The 21640-nt window shown below is 43.8% G+C and overlaps 2 protein-coding genes across 5 annotated transcripts; one reads left to right on the top strand and one right to left on the bottom strand.

The window, feature by feature from the left end:
• The first annotated feature begins 1265 nt into the window (after window positions 1-1265).
• dnajb5 (DnaJ heat shock protein family (Hsp40) member B5) lies at window positions 1266-15588 on the top strand. Of its 4 annotated transcripts, none has more exons than XM_021621728.3 (4): window positions 1266-1759; window positions 3193-3429; window positions 3936-4600; window positions 13867-15588. In XM_021621728.3, the coding sequence occupies exons 2-4, from the start codon at window positions 3219-3221 to the stop codon at window positions 14098-14100; spliced, it is 1110 nt and encodes a 369-aa protein (XP_021477403.3). In that variant the 5' UTR covers window positions 1266-1759; window positions 3193-3218; the 3' UTR covers window positions 14101-15588. The 4 variants fall into 4 exon arrangements, with proteins under 4 accessions (XP_021477403.3, XP_036791916.2, XP_021477402.3 ...); XM_036936021.2 differs by having other exon boundaries at window positions 1745-1981; XM_021621727.3 differs by having other exon boundaries at window positions 1745-2365.
• A 100-nt stretch (window positions 15589-15688) lies between these two features.
• akr1a1a (aldo-keto reductase family 1, member A1a (aldehyde reductase)) lies at window positions 15689-20628 on the bottom strand. Its single transcript, XM_090190863.1, has 10 exons — window positions 20498-20628; window positions 19577-19690; window positions 19369-19488; window positions 19120-19271; window positions 18802-18997; window positions 18679-18728; window positions 18393-18542; window positions 18227-18299; window positions 17958-18044; window positions 15689-17750 (listed from the first exon to the last, which is right to left on the bottom strand). Exons 2-10 carry the CDS (start codon window positions 19655-19657, stop codon window positions 17685-17687), a joined length of 975 nt encoding a protein of 324 aa, XP_090046989.1. The 5' UTR covers window positions 19658-19690; window positions 20498-20628; the 3' UTR covers window positions 15689-17684.
• Between the last annotated feature and the right edge of the window lie 1012 nt (window positions 20629-21640).

The following is a 21640-nucleotide window of genomic DNA, read 5'->3' as shown; positions in this document are numbered from 1 at the left end:
TTTTGGATATAACGACGGAATTAATCGAACAAAAGGACCATTTGTGATGTTTATGGGACATATTGGAGTGTCAACAGAAGAAGCTCGTCAAAGGTAAGGCATGAATTATGTCTTTATTTCTAAGCTTCGTGTCGCGCATGGCGGGTTGAAATATGATTGTTTGTTTGATGGGGTGCTATCCTCAGATAATAGCATGGTTTGCTTTCACTGTAAAGCCTTTTTGAAATCTGACATGTTGGCTGGATTCACAACAGGTGTAGATTTAATTTGGTGTATTGCATGTGTGATTTCATGAAGTTTTAATATTTATAGTAATTTGAATTTGGCGCTCTGCCATTTCATCGGATGTTGTCGTGGGGTAACAGGTTTAAATCCAAGGGTTCACATACTTTCCCCACGGCATGTTCAATAAAGACATGAACATGTGTAATTAGTTTAAGCAGACTGTTTGTCTATTGTTGTGACCTAGGTGAAGATAAAATTGAATGACCAATTTATGCAGAAATCCAGGTATTTCCAAAGGGTTCACATACTTTTTCTTGCCACTGTATGTCTATAGCAAAACACACATATACCTACCCACAGACTTGTCTGATTTACAGGGTCTCTGTTGCCACAGGAAAACCCAGCTGGCCACAGGGGAATATCTCAGGAAATGTCAACAGGAGATGTACTATGGTATATGACCAGACACCTGTGTAAAGGCTCTGTTCTTTACTACTGAGTTACTTGTTTATTTCACACCTCCTCACCACCCAAGAGAAAGGGATGACTCAAGCTATAGCTAGACTCATCCTGGGCCCACTTTCTCGTTCTTGCTCTTTTTTTTCTCTATGATGCTCCCTCTGCCTCTCTCTCCCCCTTCCCTCTGTCTACTTTGACTGACATGCCCACCTGCATTGCTCGCTCTACATCTATCCCACCCATCTCCACCTCTTCTCCCCTACCTCTTAATGGTTCTGCTTTCTCCTCTCGGAAGTACATTTACTGATTACATTAGAGGATTCTGAGCAGTGATTTTCCTTGGAAATGCATAATGTTGACATGAACTATAATTAACCCTTAAATGTGCTATAAGTGCTATGCAGGCGGGTAATGTGCTTAATGGTCAAAATATTAAAGAAAAGATTCTGACAGCAGAACTCTCTACTGATGACATCCTCTTCAAAGAGAGAAGAGAGAGTTTAATATAGAGCAGGAGGTTGGGAAGGAGACAGGCGCTGCATCTCAAGTCTCCTCTCCTCCTCGTTTGTGTGGGTGAAGAAGGTTCTAGTCCCTGAGTGCCAGTGATCACATGTAGCAGCGCTGTTTATACCACAGGCATAGCCTACTCACGCACAATATACACACACTGTCCCAGCCTCCAGCACCATCCACGGGCATTGGATAAATCTGCCTGGGAGAACACACAGACATACTCACAGACAGAGGGAGTGTTTTATTTTACAGTGGATTCCCAGCTCTCTCAGACAGAAGCAGAGCTGGAATGTCCAATGGTCCAAAACTCCAGGCTGTTAACTTCATTCCTGGGAGCTCAAGTAAACCAATGAGTGGATCGATCTAATGGATTCAATAAATTGATAACTGAAATCAATCGACTCCTCAGTGCAACAAATTATTGGGGGTACGACCGATTGATGGGCGAGTCCACCGTGGCTGACAGTCTGCATTGAACAGTCCACTGGTAAAATACTCAGCTGTCGCGCAGAGGAGCGGCGAAGAACAGTCAGTGAAGTCCAGAGACAGTCACTCCGACAAGGTAAGACGGTACTGGACCCACCTACGGACTAACTTACTGAAAGTAGGCATAGTTATAGACTCTCTGACTATTTCAGTTTATAGACAGGCATTAGATTTTTTTTCACTGCAGGACTGGCAGTTGTAGTCTATGTACGCAGTATTTCTGTGCATTTTTACATTGGAAGTGGAAATAAAGTGACACGGGTCTATTTAATTGAACGTCACACACCGCATAACTACGGTATGTGATTTGGAGTCATTGATTGGCAGTAAAACGTTTATATTTTTTCCCCGTTAACGTCAGAGCGTTCTTCTGTTTGGTCACCGGCTATTTCAGGTTAAAATTAGCTTTTTGGTCTTAATTTAAGGTTCCCCACGGCATGTTCAATAAAGACATGAACATAAGGTTAGCCGTGTGGTTAAGGTTAAGCCATTTTAGAAATAGGCGGGGTTTGGCCATAATTAAGACTTTGTGGCTTTTGTAGGCTAACTAGTGACGACCGCTATTTCAGACCCGTCAGCGGTTGAACTCTGACCGCACATGATAAAGACCGTAGAGGGATACCAGGGCAGGAGAGGGATATGTTCGTCTGATCTGCCAATGTTCTGCTGAAAATGATCACTGGTAGGAAACGTTTAATTTCGTCCCTCATCCAGTGTTTTTTGTCCGCAGCGCCGGCTACTGCCAGTTTCCACGGCTGTCATAGGCTAATTAAAGCATATTAAAGGCTGTGTTGCGCCTCTGCATTTGCCAATCGATAGGTTCGATTCACACAGAGAGAGAGAGTTGTTATTGTCTCTGGTGGAACTGCAATTGCTCGTGAAATTCGGCTCTAAAGCAAAGCTAGTGACCTGTGCCGTTTCTGTGTCTCGTTCTACGGTAGAGATTCACAGCGGTGTGGGCAGGTTATTTTGGCTACATGAAAAACCGAAACAGTAAAGCACCTAAATAACAACCATACATAGGCCTATAGTCTACCATATGGTGTAGTTTATTCAACGAAGCTCGCAAGGAATGTAGGTAAGAGACTTTCTACTACACTGACAGGCGCATGGTCAGTGTCATTCAACAGCTCTGCAGTTTCACGAGGCTATAGCATGTAACCCCACTCACTCTGCGTGCATGTGTGTGTATACCTGTTGTGCTCGAGTGTGTAGTGCCAGATGGAAGGAAATTCCTCACATGCACAAACTTTGAGCTTTTACTACACTGCCATGGCAACACAACCATACCACATTACTATAGCCACATGGCAAGTTCCACAAATATATCTAATCTGCAATGGGGAAAATACTTATATTCATTAGGATACTCCCCTATTTACTCACATAGGTGTGGGTGTCTCACCAGAGAGCCAGGTGTGAGAGGTTGTTGCCATGGGGAAGGACTATTATAAAACCCTGGGCATCCCTAACCCAGTAACCTTTCTCACACTCTTCTTCTACCTCCAGAGAGCCAGGTGTGAGAAGTCGTTGCCATGGGGAAGGACTACTATAAGATGCTGGGTATTCCTAAGGGTTCTAACGAGGAGGAGATCAAGAAGGCATATCGCCGCATGGCACTGAAGTTCCACCCAGACAAGAACACAGACGCTAATGCAGAGGATAAGTTTAAAGAGATCGCTGAGGCCTATGAAGTTCTGAGTGACCCCAAGAAGAGGGTCATCTACGACCAGCTAGGAGAGGAGGGTAAGAGAGAGAGGCTCACTATTCTGAGTGTGGTCGGTGTGATTTATAAGTGTCATGAAGTCTTCTATCTTTCTCTGTGTGTGTGTGTCATTGTGTGAGAGCGAGAACACTGAGCAGACTCTTTTCCTTATTTATCTGTCCTCCCTACCTCACCCTTCTGCCTCTACTGTCTAACTGTTCTCTCCTGTCTGACTGGCTCTTTCAACAGTGTGTTTCCATCTCTCAGATAGGCCCGAATCCATGAGGTGGCAGAGATAAGAATGACATTGAGGTGGTGTGTGTGTTAAGCTGCGGGTAGTCTTATCAGTTTCTGTAGCAGCAAATCCTTTGCTAGACCACCCCCCCCCCCGATCCTATGGGAACTCTCGCCCACGTGGGTTCTCTCTGACTGCTGCTCATGGCTCCAGGGCCTCCGCTCCTCAAACTCCCTCCTAACATCTCCATCTGGGTGAGTGTGTGTGTGTGGTGAGTGTGTACTCACAGCCCTGGCTCTCTCCCTCTGTCAGGTCTGAAGGCGGGGGGCAGTAGTGGTCAGTCTGGGGTTCCTGGTGGGTCATACCACTACACCTTCCATGGGGACCCCCACGCCACCTTCGCATCCTTCTTTGGCGGCTCCAACCCCTTCGACATGTTCTTCGGACCGCACCGCAACCACCATAACCGCTCCAACGGCTTCCACTCCAAGGTCCACAACCACCACAATGATCATGACATGGAAACCGACTTGGATGAGGATGACCCCTTCACCTCTTTCACACATTTTGGCTTCCCCGGGGGGGTCAACGGCTTCCCTGGCAATGGCGGGGGCAGGAGGAGGGGAGTGAAGTCAGAACGTCTGGCGGGTTCCAGGAGGCAGCAGGACCCCCCGGTGATCCATGAGCTGAAGGTGTCTCTGGAGGAGATCTTCCATGGTTGCACCAAGCGGATGAAGATCACCAGGAGGAGGCTGAACCCCGATGGCAGGAGCAGCCGGACGGAGGACAAGATCCTGAATATCGTGATAAAAAGGGGATGGAAGGAGGGCACCAAGATCACCTTCCCTAAGGAGGGGGACGAGACGCCAGAGAACATTCCAGCAGACATCGCCTTTGTGCTCAAAGACAAAGGACATGCCCACTTTAGGAGGGACAGCTCCAATATCATCTACACCTGCAATATCAGTCTGAAGGAGGTAGGATCTGTCTGTTGCTCTGTCTGCCTGTCACTGTCTTTCTTTCTTTCTCACACAGCCTATCTCCACAAATACCTTCACAGAAAACTGGCTGCCTGTGGCATTGCTTTGTCCAGACTACAAAACACCTTTTTTTTTTCTCTCTGCCTCTTTCACTCTCCCTCTATCCACAAATACCTGACAGAACACTCACACAGAACTGGAGGCCTGTGGTATTACCCTGTTTAGACAATAGGATTTATTTTTTATTTTAAACAACACTCACTCTCTATCTACCTCTAGGTTTTCACAAGGGAACTGTGTGTGTGTGTTAGTATTATTTTAGTAAGTGAGGATGTTCTAATAAAGTGCATCATCAGAAGTCACATCTCTCTCTCTTTCCTACTCACTCTCTCTGACTCAGAGCCTCAGGCACCTCTAACAGCAGTACACTGGTGTTCATGTTTCTAACACTAGTTTTTGGGCAGTGCCGGGAGATGTCTGTGTGCAGTCACACATCGGTACTGCACCTAAAAGGATCTGTTCCTCTAATGAATACACTACCTAGCTCATCACATCCCTCCAGTCTCTGTGGATTGAGTTGAGCCCTGGCTGGGCAGACTGAGTGCTGTGCAGAATGTATCTCTGGCACTGCAGTGTGAGTGAGCATGGAGGAATGTGTTATCCCTGTGTGACAGGGCCACTCACACTCTACCCTGTCCTGCCTCATATGGCTTCCTTTATGATAGCACTATAACGACTGTTGTGCTCATTAAAAAAAGCTAACTAAGTCATCTGCTGTTTAAACAGACAATAAAGCATTTATACACTTAGACAGCTCTCTTTTTTCTCTTTCATACATGCACACACGCCTACAGAGAGAGAGAGCAGGATTGTGTAGTTAAGGTGGTACTCTGACTGACAGTTTATTTAATTAAAGCTCTCCATGTGTGCTCAGCTGTGACCAGCCTGTGAAATGAAACACTCTTTTATAGTTCCAAAATAGCTGCCATTCATCTGCTGCCTATATTAATGGGCTGGCTAATAACAGATCCTCGAATGGTGCTTGTTGTGTACATATTAGTTTACACAAGGTGCTCAAATGGGCATGTTAACCAGTAGTCCTTACTTTCTGTCAAACAGTTATCTTAGTGTCACAAACTGCCATAAATATGTTTTAGTTATGAGAGTTAATGCATGCAGTAAAGAGGCAGTTCAGTTGGTGGAATGTGCAGTGTTAAATTACAAAGTTGCTTTTTTCCGGAAATGCACAGATTTAGTATGTTAACTTCGATCCAGGGAAGGAAATAGACCGGAGGGAGGAAGGGGAGTTGTTGGAGGGAGAGGTTATTAGTGAACTGGGTCATCTGAATTAGTATCCAAAGCAAATACAGCTTTCATTTCTACTGCCAGGGAGCTTTGCTTCCATCCAGCAGCTATGGGAGGTATGATTATAGAGTTCTGGCACTGGGCCTCTGTTAATTGGCTTCCTGGGTTTATACACTCTGTTAGCTGTGCTGGTTGGTTTTAAACTCTGTTAGCTGGCTGAGTTTTGGCCTTATGATAGCTTGGTTAGACCCTATGCTAGCTACGCTGGCTAGTTTCAGTCCCGATGTTCTACGTAGGCTTTTGGTCTAAAAATAACAGGCCCAAAGTTATCACATCTATAGAAGACAGGAATGTCAATGGGGGAGGTGTTGCTGTATTCAGACCTCTTGACTTTTTCTACATTATGTTACATTACAGCCTTATTATAAAAATGATTCAACTTTCTTTTTTTTCTTTTTTTCTCGTCAACACTCATACCTGTGTTAACGAGAGAATCACTGACATGATGTCAGCTGGTCCTTTTGTGGCAGGGCTGAAATGCAGTGGAAATGTTTTTGGGGGATTCAGTTAATTTGCATGGCAAAGAGGGACTTTGCAATTAATTTCAATTCATCTGATCACTCTTCATAACATTCTGGAGTATATGCAAATTGCTATCATGAAAACTGAGGCAGCAGACTTTGAAAATTAATATTTGTGTAATTCTCAACTTTTGGCCACAACTGTATAGGCTAGGCCTACTATATATATTTCTAAACTTTCCTAATATTAAGCATGTTACTTCTCTTTATAATAGGGCTCCTGAGTGGCACATTGGTGTAAGGCACAGCATGTCAGTGCTAGAGGCGTCACTACAGAACCCTGGTTCGCACAATAGGCCCAGCGTCATCCGGGTTTGTCCCCACAGGAAGCCGTCATTGTAAATAAGAATTTGTTCTTAACTTATTTTCATTTTTGGAAAAATAACGTTCCCAGAGTAAACGGGCTATTTTGTCAGGACAAGATGCTAGAATATGCATATAATTGACAGCTTAGGATAGAAAACACTCTAAAGTTTCCAAAACTGTAAAAATATTGTCTGTGAGTATAACAGAACTGATATTGCAGGCGAAAGCCTGAGAAAAATCCAATCCAGAAGTGACTCGTTTTGAAAGCTCTGCGTTCCGATGCGTCCCTATTGAGCAGTGAATGGGCTATCAACCAGATTCTTTTTTCTACGTATTCCCCAAGGTGTCTACAGCATTTTGACGTAGTTTCACATAGTTTCATTTGAAAAACACCTTGAGGATTGATTATAAACAACGTTTGCCATGTTTCTGTTGATATTATGGAGCTAATTTGGAATATTTTTCGCGTTTTCGTGACCGCAATTTATGGTCGATTTCTCAGCCAAACCCGAAGAACAAACGGAGCTATTTCGCCTACAAAAATAATATTTTTGGAAAAAAAGAACATATGCTATCTAACTGGGAGTCTCGTGAGTGAAAACATCCGAAGCTCATCAAAGGTAAACAATTTAATTTGATTGCTTTTCTGATTTTTGTGACCAAGTTGCCTATTGCTAGCTGGACATAATGCTATGCTAGGCTATCGATAAACTTACACAAATGCTTGTCTCGCTTTGGCTGTAAAGCATATTTTCAAAATCTGAGATGACAGGGTGATTAACAAAAGGCTAAGCTGTGTTTAAATATATTTCACTTGTGATTTCATGAATAGGAATATTTTCTAGTAATATTTATGTCCGTTGCGTTATGCTAATTGGTGTAAGATGATGACAATGATCCCGGACACGGGATGGGTAGTTACAACAGTTAACTGACTTGCCTCGTTAAATATTTTTTAAATCAGGAGTATAGCTCACCAGGCTGGCATGAAAATGAACCATGGGAAAAATGTCCTCCATTCGCTATTTAAGTGCATAGATTACATGTATTTCTTCCCCCTGTTGAGACAGGTGCATGATAATGGTCCATTCTAATTCAAATTTCACACGTATTATTTAGTATATGTAAAGACGAGGTTAAATCAAGACTAGTCTGATGGGTGACAATATTAGCCTATCACTTGTGATTGATGCCCAGCTTGTGTGCAGTAGGGCAAGAAACAACAAATGCCTTTTCGAAATCATAATTGCACACCTCATGTAGCCTAGCCCATAGGCCTATATGTTTTGATAATGGTTGTCACAACTAAAGTGGCCAAATAACTTCTTAAAATTAAGCACATTAATCAGCTTTACAAAGGGTGTAGAGTAACTGGCATACATACACAGCACGTGAGTTTCAAGTTTGGGGAAGATCATTTTCACTATAATAAAAGCATTACATGCATAATCGCATTTACGGTCACATTTGAGAATGGTGTTTTCCCGCTAATGGAACATTAGTGCTTATAGCCTACTGCCATGTGGGCATTGCTGAGCTTATAATGTGAAGAAATAGCCTAATAGTTATTTTAAGCTAAAAGTTCTGATCTGTTGGGTCAGCCTCAGTGCTTAAAAAAAAATAGGATGTGACTGGTTGTTTTCATTTGGGATCTATCGCGTCCACAACTGTCCCAGACTATGTTTTGGAATATTTATTTTTCCCACAGAATAGGTCAACTTTTGTACGATGGGGGATACTACATTGACATCCGCTAGTACTTTTGCTGTTCGTTAGGCCTACTCATCTTGTTGGCTGATGAAAAGTAAATGTGGACAATTCTTCCAGTATCTTCAATATGCACCTTGGAATTTTTTTATTTTATTTCACCTTTATTTAACCAGGTAGGCTAGTTGAGAACAAGTTCCCATTTGCAACTGCGACCTGGTCAAGATAAAGCAAAACAGTTCGACACATACAACAACACAGTTACACATGGAATAAACAAACACAGTCAATTATACAATAGAAAGTCTATATACAGTGTGTGCAAATGAGGTAGGATAAAGGAGGTAAGGCAATAAATAGGCCATAGTGGCAAAATAATTACAATATAGCAATTAAACACTGGAGTGATATATGTACAAGTAGAGATACTGGGGTGCAAAGGAGCAAAATTAATAACAGTATGGGGATGATGTAGTTGGATGGGCTATTTACAGATGGGAAATGTACAGGTGCAGTGATCTGTGAGCTGCTCTGACAGCTGGTGCTTAAAGTTAATGAGGGAGATATGAGTCTCCAGCTTCAGTGATTTTTGCAGTTCGTTCCAGTCTTTGGCAGCAGACAACTGGAAGGAAAGGCGGCCAAAGGAGGAATTGGCTTTGGGGGTGACCAATGACAAAAACCTGCTGGAGCACGTGCTACGAGTGGGTGCTGCTATGGTGACCAGTGAGCTGAGATAAGGCGGGGCTTTACTTAGCAAAGACTTATAGATGACCTGGAGCCAGTAGGTTTGGCGACGAATATGAAGCGAGGGCCAGCCAACGAAAGCATACAGGTCGCAGTGGTGGGTAGTATATGGGGCTTTGGTGGCACTGTGATAGACTACATCCAATTTGCTGAGTAGAGTGTTGGAGGCAATTTTGTAAATGACATTGCCGAAGTCAGGATAAGTGTGGGCAGCGATCGGTTGAAGAGCAGGCATTTAGTTTTACTTGCATTTAAGAGCAGTTGGAGGCCACGGAAGGAGAGTTGTATGGCATTGAAGCTCGTCTGGAGGTTAGTTAACAGTGTCCAAAGAAGGGCCAGAAGTATACAGAATGGTGTTGTCTGCGTAGAGGTGGATCAGAGAATCACCAGCAGCAAGAGCGACATCATTGATGTATACAGAGAAGAGAGTCGGCTCGAGAATTGAACCCTGTGGCACCCCCATAGAGACTGCCCGAGGTCCAGAGAACAGGCCCTCCGATTTGACACTGTCTGAGAAGTAGTTGGTGAACCAGGCGAGGCAGTCATTTGAGAAACCAAGGCTGTTGTCTGCCGATAAGAATGTGGTGATTGACAGAGTCGACAGCCCTGGCCAGATCGATGAATACAGCTGCACAGTATTGTCTCTTATTGATGGCGGTTAAGATATCATTTAGGACCTTGAGCATGGCTGAGGTGCACCCATGACCAGCTCGGAACCCAGATTGCATAGCGGAGAAGGTGGGATTCGAAATGTTCGTTGATCTGTTTGTTAACTTGGCTTTCGAAGACCTTAGAAAGGCAGGGTAGGATAGATATAGGTCTGTAGCAGTTTGGGTCTAGAGTGTCTCCCCCTTTTGAAGAGGGGGATGACCGCTGCTGCTTTCCAATCTTTGGGGATCTCAGACGATACAAAAGAGAGGTTGAACAGGCTAGTAATAGGGGTTGCAACAATTTCGGCGGATAATTTTAGAAAGAGAGGGTCCAGATTGTCTAGCCTGCTGATTTGTAGGGGTCCAGATTTGCAGCTCTTTCAGAACATCAGCTATCTGGATTTGGGTGAAGGTGACTTGGTCAAGTTGCAGGGCTGTGGAAATGGATAAGGATGTGCGGAGTTGCGTCCCCGATGTGTTGGTCTTCACTTGTTGTCTGTGAGAGACCCAATCACGTGATGGAGAGCCATGTGAGTGAGAGGTGCTTCGGCACACGCAGCCGGGAGAAGGGAATTATAATTATTATATTCAGCCCAAGGGCACCACCGCCACTGGCCGGTGTTTATTTAGGGAGCATTACGGCCATACAAAGGAGATGCTGCCGGGAAAATCGAGGCATGTCAAATTGTGAAATTGTGAATGAGAGACTGGTGAAGTGTGTACAGCCTGCACAAATTGCCTTTCATGCAATTATTTCAAATCATCGTTAGATGCATCATGCAGCCTTAGAATGTATTAAAAATATGAACACATAGCCCAACATTTGTATCACAACTATAGTTACATTAATAACTCTAAATGAAGCATATAGGAGTACCTGTTTGTTAACCACTCAACACAATAGTCGCATATGTGCACTCCCGTAAATCATTGAGAAAATATCCTTTCTATTTTATTGTTCAATTTCATTCTTCATAATATAAAATAATGCTACGGAATTCTAAGCAAACCTTGTCCTCAAAATGAACTAGTGCAGCCCACAGCCATATGTCAGAGGCAGATCAGGGCCTAGCATAAGGACAACTATTCTGTTCTTCTGAAATTGACAACATTTTCTTCATCTTCATATCATTCCCATTATTTTTACTTCTACTTTGCACATTCTTCCACTGCAAATCTACCATTCCAGTGTTTTACTTGCTATATTTTATTTACTTTGCCACCATGGCCTTTTTTTTTTTATTACTTTCACCTCATTTGCTCACATCGTATATAGACTTGTTTATACTGTATTATTGACTGTATGTTTGTTTTACTCCATGTGTAACTCTGTTGTATGTGTCGAACTGCTTTGCTTTATCTTGGCCAGGTCACAATTGTAAATGAGAACTTGTTCTCAACTTGCCTACCTGGTTAAATAAAGGTGAAATAAAATAAAAATATCAGGTTTCTTTAGACCTGTCTAAAATAAATAATGGATTTATTGTGATGGTGTAGGCTATATTATATGGATTTGAGACTTTTTCAAAAGTAGCTGTTCCAAAGATCTGCATTTGGCTTGTATGCTTTGCGTGGAAGCCAGCAGATGCTAAATGTGCTCGTTACCAAGCGGCTCTTCACGGGCCCCAAGTCCAGAACAGACTCTGGGAAACGCACAGTATTACATAGATAGAGCCATGACTACATGAACTCTCTTCCACATCAAGTACCGTAATTCAAGTGAGCTGAGCAGTAAAATCAGGTTTTTAAAAAACTGATGAAACATCACAATGTTGACTGTGAAGAGACATGCACTCCACCAGGCGAGTCTGTATACGATGTGAGCAAATGAGGTGAAAGTAATTAAAAAAAGGCCATGGTGGCGAAGTAAATACCATATGCTCTGGAGTGTGAAGTCACGTATCCGCCAAAAGCCCTGGTGTGCCCTAGAAAGCCTATGCAAATGATGATAGCCAGAACAACCCCCCCCCCCCCCCCCTTTCACAGCATTAAGGCTGCGTTGAGACAATTACTTATCAGAATGCCTAGCTCAGTTAAACCCTACCGTTGAGTTGTCATAATGCTTCAGCAAATGTACATTATACCAGGGGCTTTGGTAGGCAATGTAAGTAACCTAATTTATGTCCCTCCAACTGCAGCTATTGTATGCAGTTATCATGTGCCTACAGTATGAACCAGATTTGTTAAAAGTCAAAGTATTTGGTTTTAAATAGATTTAAGTATCAAAAGTATGACTCATTTAAAATACCTTATAATAAGCAAACCAGATGGCACTATTTTCTTGTTGTTTGAAGTGTATGGATAGTCAGGGGCACGCCAACACTGACATCATGTACAAACAAAAGCTTTGGTCTTTAGTGAGTATGCCAGATCAGCGGAATTAGGGATGACCAGGCATGTTCTCTTGATAAGTGAGAAAATGGTCAAATTCACAGTCTTGCTAAGCGTTTTAAAATGTTTTGAGTAAAAAGTACATTTTTCTTTTGGAATGTAGTGAAGTAAAAGTTGTTAAAAATATGAATAGTAAAATAAATTACAGATACCCCAAAACTACTTAAGTAGTACTTTCAAGTATTTTTACTTAAGTACTTTACACCACTGCTTCTCCATATGACTGTTCTGTATCTTTGTTACAGGAGCCAGTGGCCTTGCCCTGTAACTGCAGGGTTCAAGCCCTGCTCTCTCTCCAGCTGTTCTCTCTAAATCAGGACAGTTTGACATTTGGTGTCAGTGTGGAGAACAGGAAGGAAACACACACGACACCCCATCCACACTTAGCAGGCGATCGCTAACTCTAGCTGCAGAGCTTTAAGAGGAACTTGACTTCTGATATTACAGAGAGATATGCTCTCTGCATTGGCTTAGACAACATATGCATGTGATAACGCTTAGTGATAACAGTTGGATGCCTTATATTGAGGGGTGGGGGGGGGTTGAGGTTGTGGGGGATGGTAAACACCGAATGGGGCAGCTGTGAAATGGGACTGACACCTGATTGGCCAACTTGTAAGTACTAAACTGGAACACGCAATGAAATAGTATCATGTTATTAAATTGGGACTGAAATTGTAGGCCTAACTGCACTTAATCAGAGTTCGCACTTAGGAGTGGACTACATTATTTTGGTGCTCCCTTGTCTGAGCTGAGGCTTATATAATTAAACTGGCCTTGGGTTAGCTGTCTGTGTGCCTCCAGCATCATGGCAACCTGTCTAGGTTAGGGTTGGAGTTAGTATGGTGTGCTGCCTGCTCTGGGTAGCAGTTGCTGGTCTAGGATCAGTTTAATGTTACTCTTACTCAATTTTAAGCTTGACAATTAGGGTGCAAAACTTACCTTATATCAGTGGCTATGGGACACTTCATCCTACTACTTTGTTGCTCAGGTTTCATTCCTCAAACCCATTCTATTTCTCACTGCTCTCCCTGCATTCAATAGGCACTATGATAAGGAGAAGAGACTGTGTCCCAGCCCCTCTGACAAACTGTCCAACTATTTATGACCTCAGCTGATTCCTGTCTTCATTAGCTGTCAAAATGAGACCACTCTCCAAAATTAGCCTCCTGTGCACTCTATAACCTACCAACCCTATACAGGAACCACACACCTGGAAAGACTAGGAAACATGTTTTAGTGTCAGAGAGGGAGTGATCCATTGTAGCTGATGTCATTCTGTTTCACTCTATCTAATGTTTTCCAGCTGAACCTGTGTTCTAGACTGCTGAACTAGAACATATACTAGTGTTCTACGTCCATAGCTCCTGAAACACGTTATCACCTATCCTTAATCACTGAATTAACTAACAGCCGATTACTTTGTTTTTCATATCAGGTTTGAATAGAACATATGTACAACACCTTGATTTCCCAGAGGAACGGATTGAAGAACACTGTTGTAATGAACCAGTCATATAGTGAACATGTTTGAGTCGTATGATACAATAGTAAACCCTCTCATATCCCCCTCCCCCAGGCGCTGTGTGGCTGTACGGTGAACATTCCCACCCTAGATAACCGCGTCATCCCGCTACCCTGCCATGATGTCATAAAGCCAGGGACGGTAAAGAGGCTGAGGGGGGAGGGCCTGCCCCTCCCTAAGAGCCCCACCCAGCGCGGCGACCTCATAGTGGAGTTCACGGTTCGCTTCCCAGACAGGATCCCTCCCCAGTCCAGAGAGATCATCAGACAACACCTGCCCCAGTCTTAGGACAACACCTCGCCCACGGACAATTATATTTTGAAGGGAAAGTTTTATTTATTTTCTAGGAATGACTGAAGTGCCAAAAGGAACTGCAGTGTAAGGTTGTTTTTATTATATTTTTTTATCTTTCTGCCCAAGCACACACACGGACATGGCGGAGTGATACGGAGGAATGGCTCGGCTCAGCTTTGGCTTTTACCAGAACTTTTCTTAATGCTCTTTCTTTTTCCTACATATTTATCAAGGGTTTTATACATCCCCCTGCCTTTCCTCATCTTCTTATGGATGGGATGACAGGAACACTTTATTTGAAAGAGAAGATTGTCTAGGATTTTACAGAGGAAAGTTGAAAGTGGATTATTTTGTTTATCTACACCCAACCAGCAGCTTCAGTCTTTGCTCCCCTATTTTACCCCAATAATCTGTTTCAAATGTTTAATAAAGCATCATGTGTGAACTGTGTAGGTTATCTGCTGGACAAGGCCACTGCTACGACAGCAGCTACTACCCCCACCTCCTCCCAGTGCCTAACCAGTAACATAGTTTGGATTTGCTTGTTGGTTTTAACATGTACAGTTTGTTGTATCTATGTCTGGTTCAGACCATCTGACTGGCTGAGGCCCAGCTGTGTGTAATCCACTATGGGTCATCATATTGGTACCTCAGGACGTTCATCTATAGGTGCTTTGCTCCCTGTGGTCTCTGTCTGAGGGAATGACTGAGTCTTTAATAACTGCCATTAAGCTCTCCACGACTCACTGAGGGACTGGTAAGTGCCTTAATCTGAAGACACACACACACACGGCTCCCCCATTCCTACAGAAACCCTATGGACCTGTCAAGTACCAGGATTCATACTCAATGTGAATAACTATTGTAATGGCTGCTGGTGTCCGCAGGATGAACGGAGAATATTATTTCTATGAACCTTTATAATAGGTTTTGTAAATGACTGTTCTGCTGTGGATCGTATACTGGGAGTGGCACTGTATGCAGTGCTTAATGGGGTGAAATACATTCTGGTTTTGGGTGCCAGTAGGGTTTATATTTAGGAGCAGAAATGCCGCAATATTTTAATGGTGAAATGAGGTGCTGCTACTCAGTACCAGTGTGTTTCAGCGCTGCGTTGAGGGACCTATCAGTCTGGCACGTAACATGATACATCTATTCAGGACTGTCAAATCGAGACCCCGTCCACTTTTTGCCAGCTGTGATATGTGGACATTGAAGGAATCTGTCAGGACAGGTTGATACTGTAGTGGTTGTTCCCTGCCTATAGGTAATGCCAAAAGATACAGAATGGCAAACATCTGAGGAATGCCATCTTGATCTAATGCCTGTCAATCAGAGAAACTGCAGGGTCTCTGGGCTAAAGTAGGAAGTGAGCATTGGCATGGTGCTGTGAATGTGGTTTTTCTACAACTTCTGTACTTTTGACAAAGTTTCATGTAAATTGAATGTTATGACAACCAATAAACCAAATACTGAGCAGTGTATTGGCCCTGTGTGTTTATGTGTAGCCTAACCCCACTCTTCTGCTTTCACCTATCCATCTCTCCTGGCTCTGGTTACTTCAAGGACTGAAGGGAGGGATGACCAAATGCTTTCTTTATTTGTCCAATGATCTCACAGATTAGATATGCATACATCAGAACAGTTGGAGTGGGACAATATCAAGGATTAGTAGCAAAAACATTTTCACGCTAATATTGAATTCTGGATAATTTAGTATGGTGTGTATACAGTTGAAGTCAAAAGTTTACATACTCAGGTTGGAGTCATTAACTCTTTTCAACCACTCAAACTTTAGTTTTGACAAGTCGGTGAGGACATCTACTTTGTGTATGACAAGTTATTTTTCCAAAAATTGTTTAGACAGATTAATTCACTGTATCACAATTCCAGTGGGTCAGAAGTTTACATACACTAAGCCTTTAAACAGCTTGGAAAATTCCAGAAAATGTCATGGCTTTAGAAGCTTCTGATAGGCTAATTGACATCATTTGAGTCAATTGGAGGTGTACCTGTGGATGTATTTCAAGGCCTACCTTCAAACTCAGTGCCTCTTTGCTTGACATCATGGGAAAATCAAAAGAAATCAGCCAAGACCTCCAAAAAAATTGTAGACCTCCACAAGTCTGGTTCATCCTTGGGAGCAATTTCCAAATGCCTGAAGGTACCACGTTCATCTGTATAAAGACCATGGGACCACGCAGCCGCCATACCGCTCAGGAAGGAGACGCGTTCTGTCTCCTAGAGATAAACGTACTTTGGCGTGAAAAGTGCAAATCAATCCCAAAACAGCAAAGGACCTTGTGAAGATGCTGGAGGAAACGCGTACAAAAGTATTTAGATCCACAGTAAAAACAAGTCCTATATCGTTCAGCAAGGAAGAAGCCACTGCTCCAAAACCGCCATAAAAAAAGCCAGACTACGGTTTGCAACTGCACAGGGTGACAAATATCGTACTTTTGGAGAAATGTCCTCTGGTCTGATGAAACAAAAATAGAACTGTTTGGCCATAATGACCATCGTTATGTTTGGAGGAAAAAGGGGGAGGCTTGCAAGCAGAACACCATCCCAACCGTGAAGCACAGGGGTGGCAGCATCATGTTGTGGGGGTGCTTTGCTGCAGGAGGGACTGGTGCACTTCACAAAATAGATGGCATTATGAGGGAGGAAAATTATGTGGATATATTGAAGCAACATCTCAAGACATCAGTCAGGATGTTAAAGCTTGGTCGCAAATGGGTCTTCCAAATAGACAATGACCCCAAGCATACTTCCAAAGTTGTGGCAAAATGGCTTTAGGACAACAAAGTCAAGGTATTGGAGTGGCCATCACAAAGCCCTGACCTCAATCCTACAGAAAGTTTGTGGGCAGAACTGAAAAAGCGTGTGTCGAGCAAGGAGGCCTACAAACCTGACTCAGTTACACCAGCTCTGTCAGGAGGAATGGGCCATAATTCACCCAACTTATTGTGGGAAGCTTGTGGAAGGCTACCCAAAACATTTGACCCAAGTTAAACAATTTAAAGGCAATGCTATCAAATACTAATTGAGTGTATGTAAACTTCTGTCGGTAGATCTGTCTCTAGATGTGAGGTCGGTAGATCTGTCTCTAGATGTGGGGTCGGTAGATCTGTCTCTAGATGTGGGGTCGGTAGATCTGTGTCTAGATGTGGGGTCGGTAGACCTGTCTCTAGATGTGGGGTCGGTAGACCTGTCCCTAGATGTGGGGTCGGTAGATCTGTCTCTAGATGTGGGGTCGGTAGATCTGTCTCTAGATGTGGGGTCGGTAGATCTGTCTCTAGATGTGGGGTCGGTAGATCTGTCTCTAGATGTGTGGTCAGTAGATCTGTCTCTAGATGTGGGGTCAGTAGATCTGTCTCTAGATGTGGGGTCAGTAGATCTGTCTCTAGATGTGGGGTCAGTAGATCTGTCTCTAGATGTGGGGTCAGTAGATCGGTCTCTAGATGTGGGAACAGTAGATCTGTCTCTAGATGTGGGGCCAATAGATCTGTCTCTAGATGTGGGGTCAGTAGATCTGTCTCGTCGTAGGGTCAGTTGATCTGTGTCTAGATGTGGGGTCAGTACGGCTCATTGAAGGGGAAATGGGGGTGCTCTGCGTCCCTCCACACCCTCTTTCCGTCCCTCTGTGAAGAGAACACACAGTTCCATTCTGTACCACCGGAAAACCCCATGTCTCAACTGAAACTCAGCTAAATTTGGCTGCATCTTAGTAGTCTCATATGGCATCCTCATCTACTCTCCTTCACCTGTCTAGTTGTGACCAGGGGAGGAGGCCGTATAAGACTATTGACATGCACCCTGAGGTCTTATCTGAGACAATCGGAACTTACCTCCACAGATGGGACGATGTACCTCTCGTTTCTGCTGAATGACTCCATCTGCTTCATGTCTTCATCCGACAGAGAGAAGTCAAACACCTGTCAATCAGACACAAACACCCAATCTAGAAAACAATCCCAGTAGCTGCACAGAATTGTAACCCGTAGCTTCCTAGACTCGCGAAAAGTCGCATTTTGGGGAAGAGGTTAGAAGTTTCCAAACTGGTCAAAAATCATGCAGGTCATTTGGTATTCATTCCACTAGATGGCACTGTCCTCACCTGTATGTTCTGCTGGATCCTGGAGGGGGTGACACTTTTGGGGATGCAGACTACCCCTCTCTGTACCTGCCACCTGGAGACACAGACAGACACACACCTGAGAATTGCTCATTACACTGTGGCTAGTTACACGGAGATGTTTGTGTGTTACAGTGTACTGTGTTACCTGAGTATGACCTGAGCAGGGGTCATGCTGTGGCGGAGGGCGATAGCCCCCAGTCCAGGATCCTGCAGCAGGCAGGGTTCATCAGGCGAGGCCCAGGGCCTGTCACCGCTACCCAGGGGGCTGTAGGCCGTCACACATACACCTACCGACCTGGAACATACGCAAACTATTACACACACACACACACCTACAACCGTGGAATACACACACACAGTTACACAAACCTACAGACATACACAGGGGCACACACACCACTACACACTAACTTACACACACACAAACGTACCTGCAGTGACTCAGCAACTCAGCCTGGGACAGGTATGGGTGACACTCCACCTACAAAGACAAAGCAACACACACATAGTCAGAGAATATTACACAGACATACTGTACACACACAGTCCCATACCTGGTTGACTACAGGCTTGTGTTTGGCGATGCTGATGATATCGTCTGTCTGTCTGGCGTTGAAGTTGGACAGACCGATGGCTCGGACCAGCCCCTTATCAACTAGGCTCTCCATGGCAACCCAGGTTTCCTGGTAGTGTATGTCATCGTAACACACACTCCCATCGGCCCGCTTAGGCATCAGCTCTGTCCCACGCCTGGAGAACACACAGGCAGCTCAGAGGACCATAACATGTCTGGGACGGGTTTCTAGTACAAGTGTGTTTGTTGAGATGTGCAGTCATATTGAGGTGCGAGTAGGGGTGTGTGTGTTGCTCACTGGAAGGCCATGGGCCAATGCATGAGGTAGAGGTCCAGGTAGTTCAGTCCCAGGTGTATTAGACTCTTCCTACAGGCTGTCTCTACATCGTCAGGGTGATGCTGGGTGTTCCACAGCTTAGAGGTCAGAAATACAGCCTCACGACGCAGGGCCTGGGGGCCAAAACAGGGGATCAACACACACACATACATGCACAGCTTTCCAGAAGGGTTTTCTTAATGCTCTGATCAAAAAGTATGTGTGGCTCACCTTTCCTGGTCCCAGCCTCAGAGCCAGTGCCTCCCCGACCTCCTGCTCATTACTGTACGCAGCAGCACAATCAATGTGTCTGTAGCCACAGTCTAGAGCCGTCAGCACCGCCTGCTTCACCTACAGTGACACAGATAGTCAACACACACGTTAAGGTTTAGGTTATCTGTGTGGATGTTAGTTTTTTGAATGAGAATAGCATTTTGACCTGTCCAGGGGCACTCTTCCATGTTCCCAGCCCCACCAGGGGAATCTTATGCCCTGACGACAGGGTCACGCAAGAACTCATGGTTCAGTCCAGAGGTTCTGAAAGGCAGGCAAACTGGCAGACAGACAGGCACACAGAAACACACATCATAAATGTTATATGAGGTAGCAACATGGTGTCCAGCTCTAGAGGCTAAACCATCGCTATAGATCTCTGAGTATGACCCAGTTGACCTGGTGTCAGTTGCAAATCACCATGACTAAGTCTTAATGCTGTGTTACTGATTATCACTCATGTTTGAATTCATTAACTCAGCACAGGGGACTCAGATGTGTGACATATGAGATAATATACCCAAAATATTCAGTTAAAACAGGCAAATCCTCTCTTTTCTCTCAGTCTCTTTCAAACATTTTTAACTCTTTCTGAACCTTTCATAACATAACTCTATAAGAACCTAGTTTCTATACCTAAATAGCTGATCCAACTATATGACAGTCACAGGCTGGCTTTATGGGAACACATTACTGATTAACATCATAATCCTCTGTCACGTGATACAGTATTGTATTAAAGTTATAGTACAATGCCTAACAGGTTGAGTGGTCTGAGATCATGCTGATCAAATCAGAATCCCCCCCCCCCATCTGCTACTTCTTTCAGCTTCAGCTTTACAGTTTAAATGTAGTTTGTTCCAGTAGATTAGTACAGTCTGTAACCGTGTCCACCATTGCCTGAACCACAATGTGAGCATAGTGATGTAAGATAGAACTGAGATGAGATACACAATAGTATATCTGAGTCACACTAACACCCTGGTGCCGTTCTCCCTGTGGAAATGGAGAAGGTTCTCTAACGTGAGAAGTTATGTCCATGTGTATCATGCTAGAGTAAGAATATGTGAGGAGTGATAGTTCTTACCGATCAGAAGTCTGTGTGTCAGAATGTGTGTGATGCTCAGTAGTCAGGCTGGTTTTAAACAGACAGAGGTCAAAGTCTGGATCTGTTTATCTGTAACCCAAACAGTTGGGAAACTTCTAAAACGAACTATAGTGATCTACAGAGGACCAACAGGCAATGAACAGCCCACATATAAATAACCCATTTTCAGTCTCAGAATAACACACTCATGGTCTCATGAATTAGAACATTGACACTCAACGTGTCAAAACAAGAAAATAGCCAACCTTAAAGGTCCAGTGCAGTCAAAAACATGATTTTTCTATGTTTTATATACATTTCCACTCTGAGGTTGAAATAATACTGTGAAATTGAGCCTTTTCATAATTTTCCTTTTTAGTGAGAGAGCCGTTTGAAAAGACCACTTGAAAGCTCAGCCTGTTTTTGTGGGATGGAGTTTTGGCCTTCCATGGTGACATCACCATGCAGTAAATTAGTTGTTAGTAGGAACTCTGAAACAACCGACTTGCTAACTGGTTGTAGTTATTATACACGTCGTGTTCAACCAATTAGCAAGTCGGACATTTTCAAGTTTCGACTAGCGTGTGAACACGGCAATAATGGACCAATAAGAAGGTTCCAAACCTCTGCCAATAACAGTTCATTTTCAGTTCTCTCCCCACTCAAACCCCTCCCAGACAGTCCTCACAAAATTTGACCTTTAAATGTCTGTTTTTATATGCAACCTGGGATGGGTTTGGTCTAGTAAGTGTGACAGTGTGGTCAGATACAGGATTGTAGACATTGAGATAATGGCAACCATTTTGAATACAAATATTCATGACAGGTCTCACATTCATGACAGCTCATGCATGCAACTCCTTTCCATTGTAATTTACAGGTATTTAATGCTATACAAGACCATTGAAGGCCTGAATGATTAGGTGGCCATAGTGGTATGGTGACCAGGTTGGGAAGTACACTAGGGTTTAGACTTCTACTCAACTCGAGTGCCATGGGACATTTAGCGACCACTAGAAAACAGAGGTAGTTCAGTGAACAAGCTTGTTAGGACTAGCCCTGTAGACCTGAGGGCTCACGTTAGCTCCCAGAGCAAATACATAGGCCTTTTAGCTAAGTGGGCTAACACGGTCCTAAAGCATG

This window comes from Oncorhynchus mykiss, chromosome 11 (assembly GCF_057628025.1).
Source record: "Oncorhynchus mykiss isolate SJ-2025 chromosome 11, ASM5762802v1, whole genome shotgun sequence".
Lineage (NCBI taxonomy): Eukaryota > Metazoa > Chordata > Actinopteri > Salmoniformes > Salmonidae > Oncorhynchus > Oncorhynchus mykiss.
The sequence above is the reverse complement of the archived record's forward strand: the minus strand, read 5'-3'. Positions and strand labels throughout refer to the sequence as shown.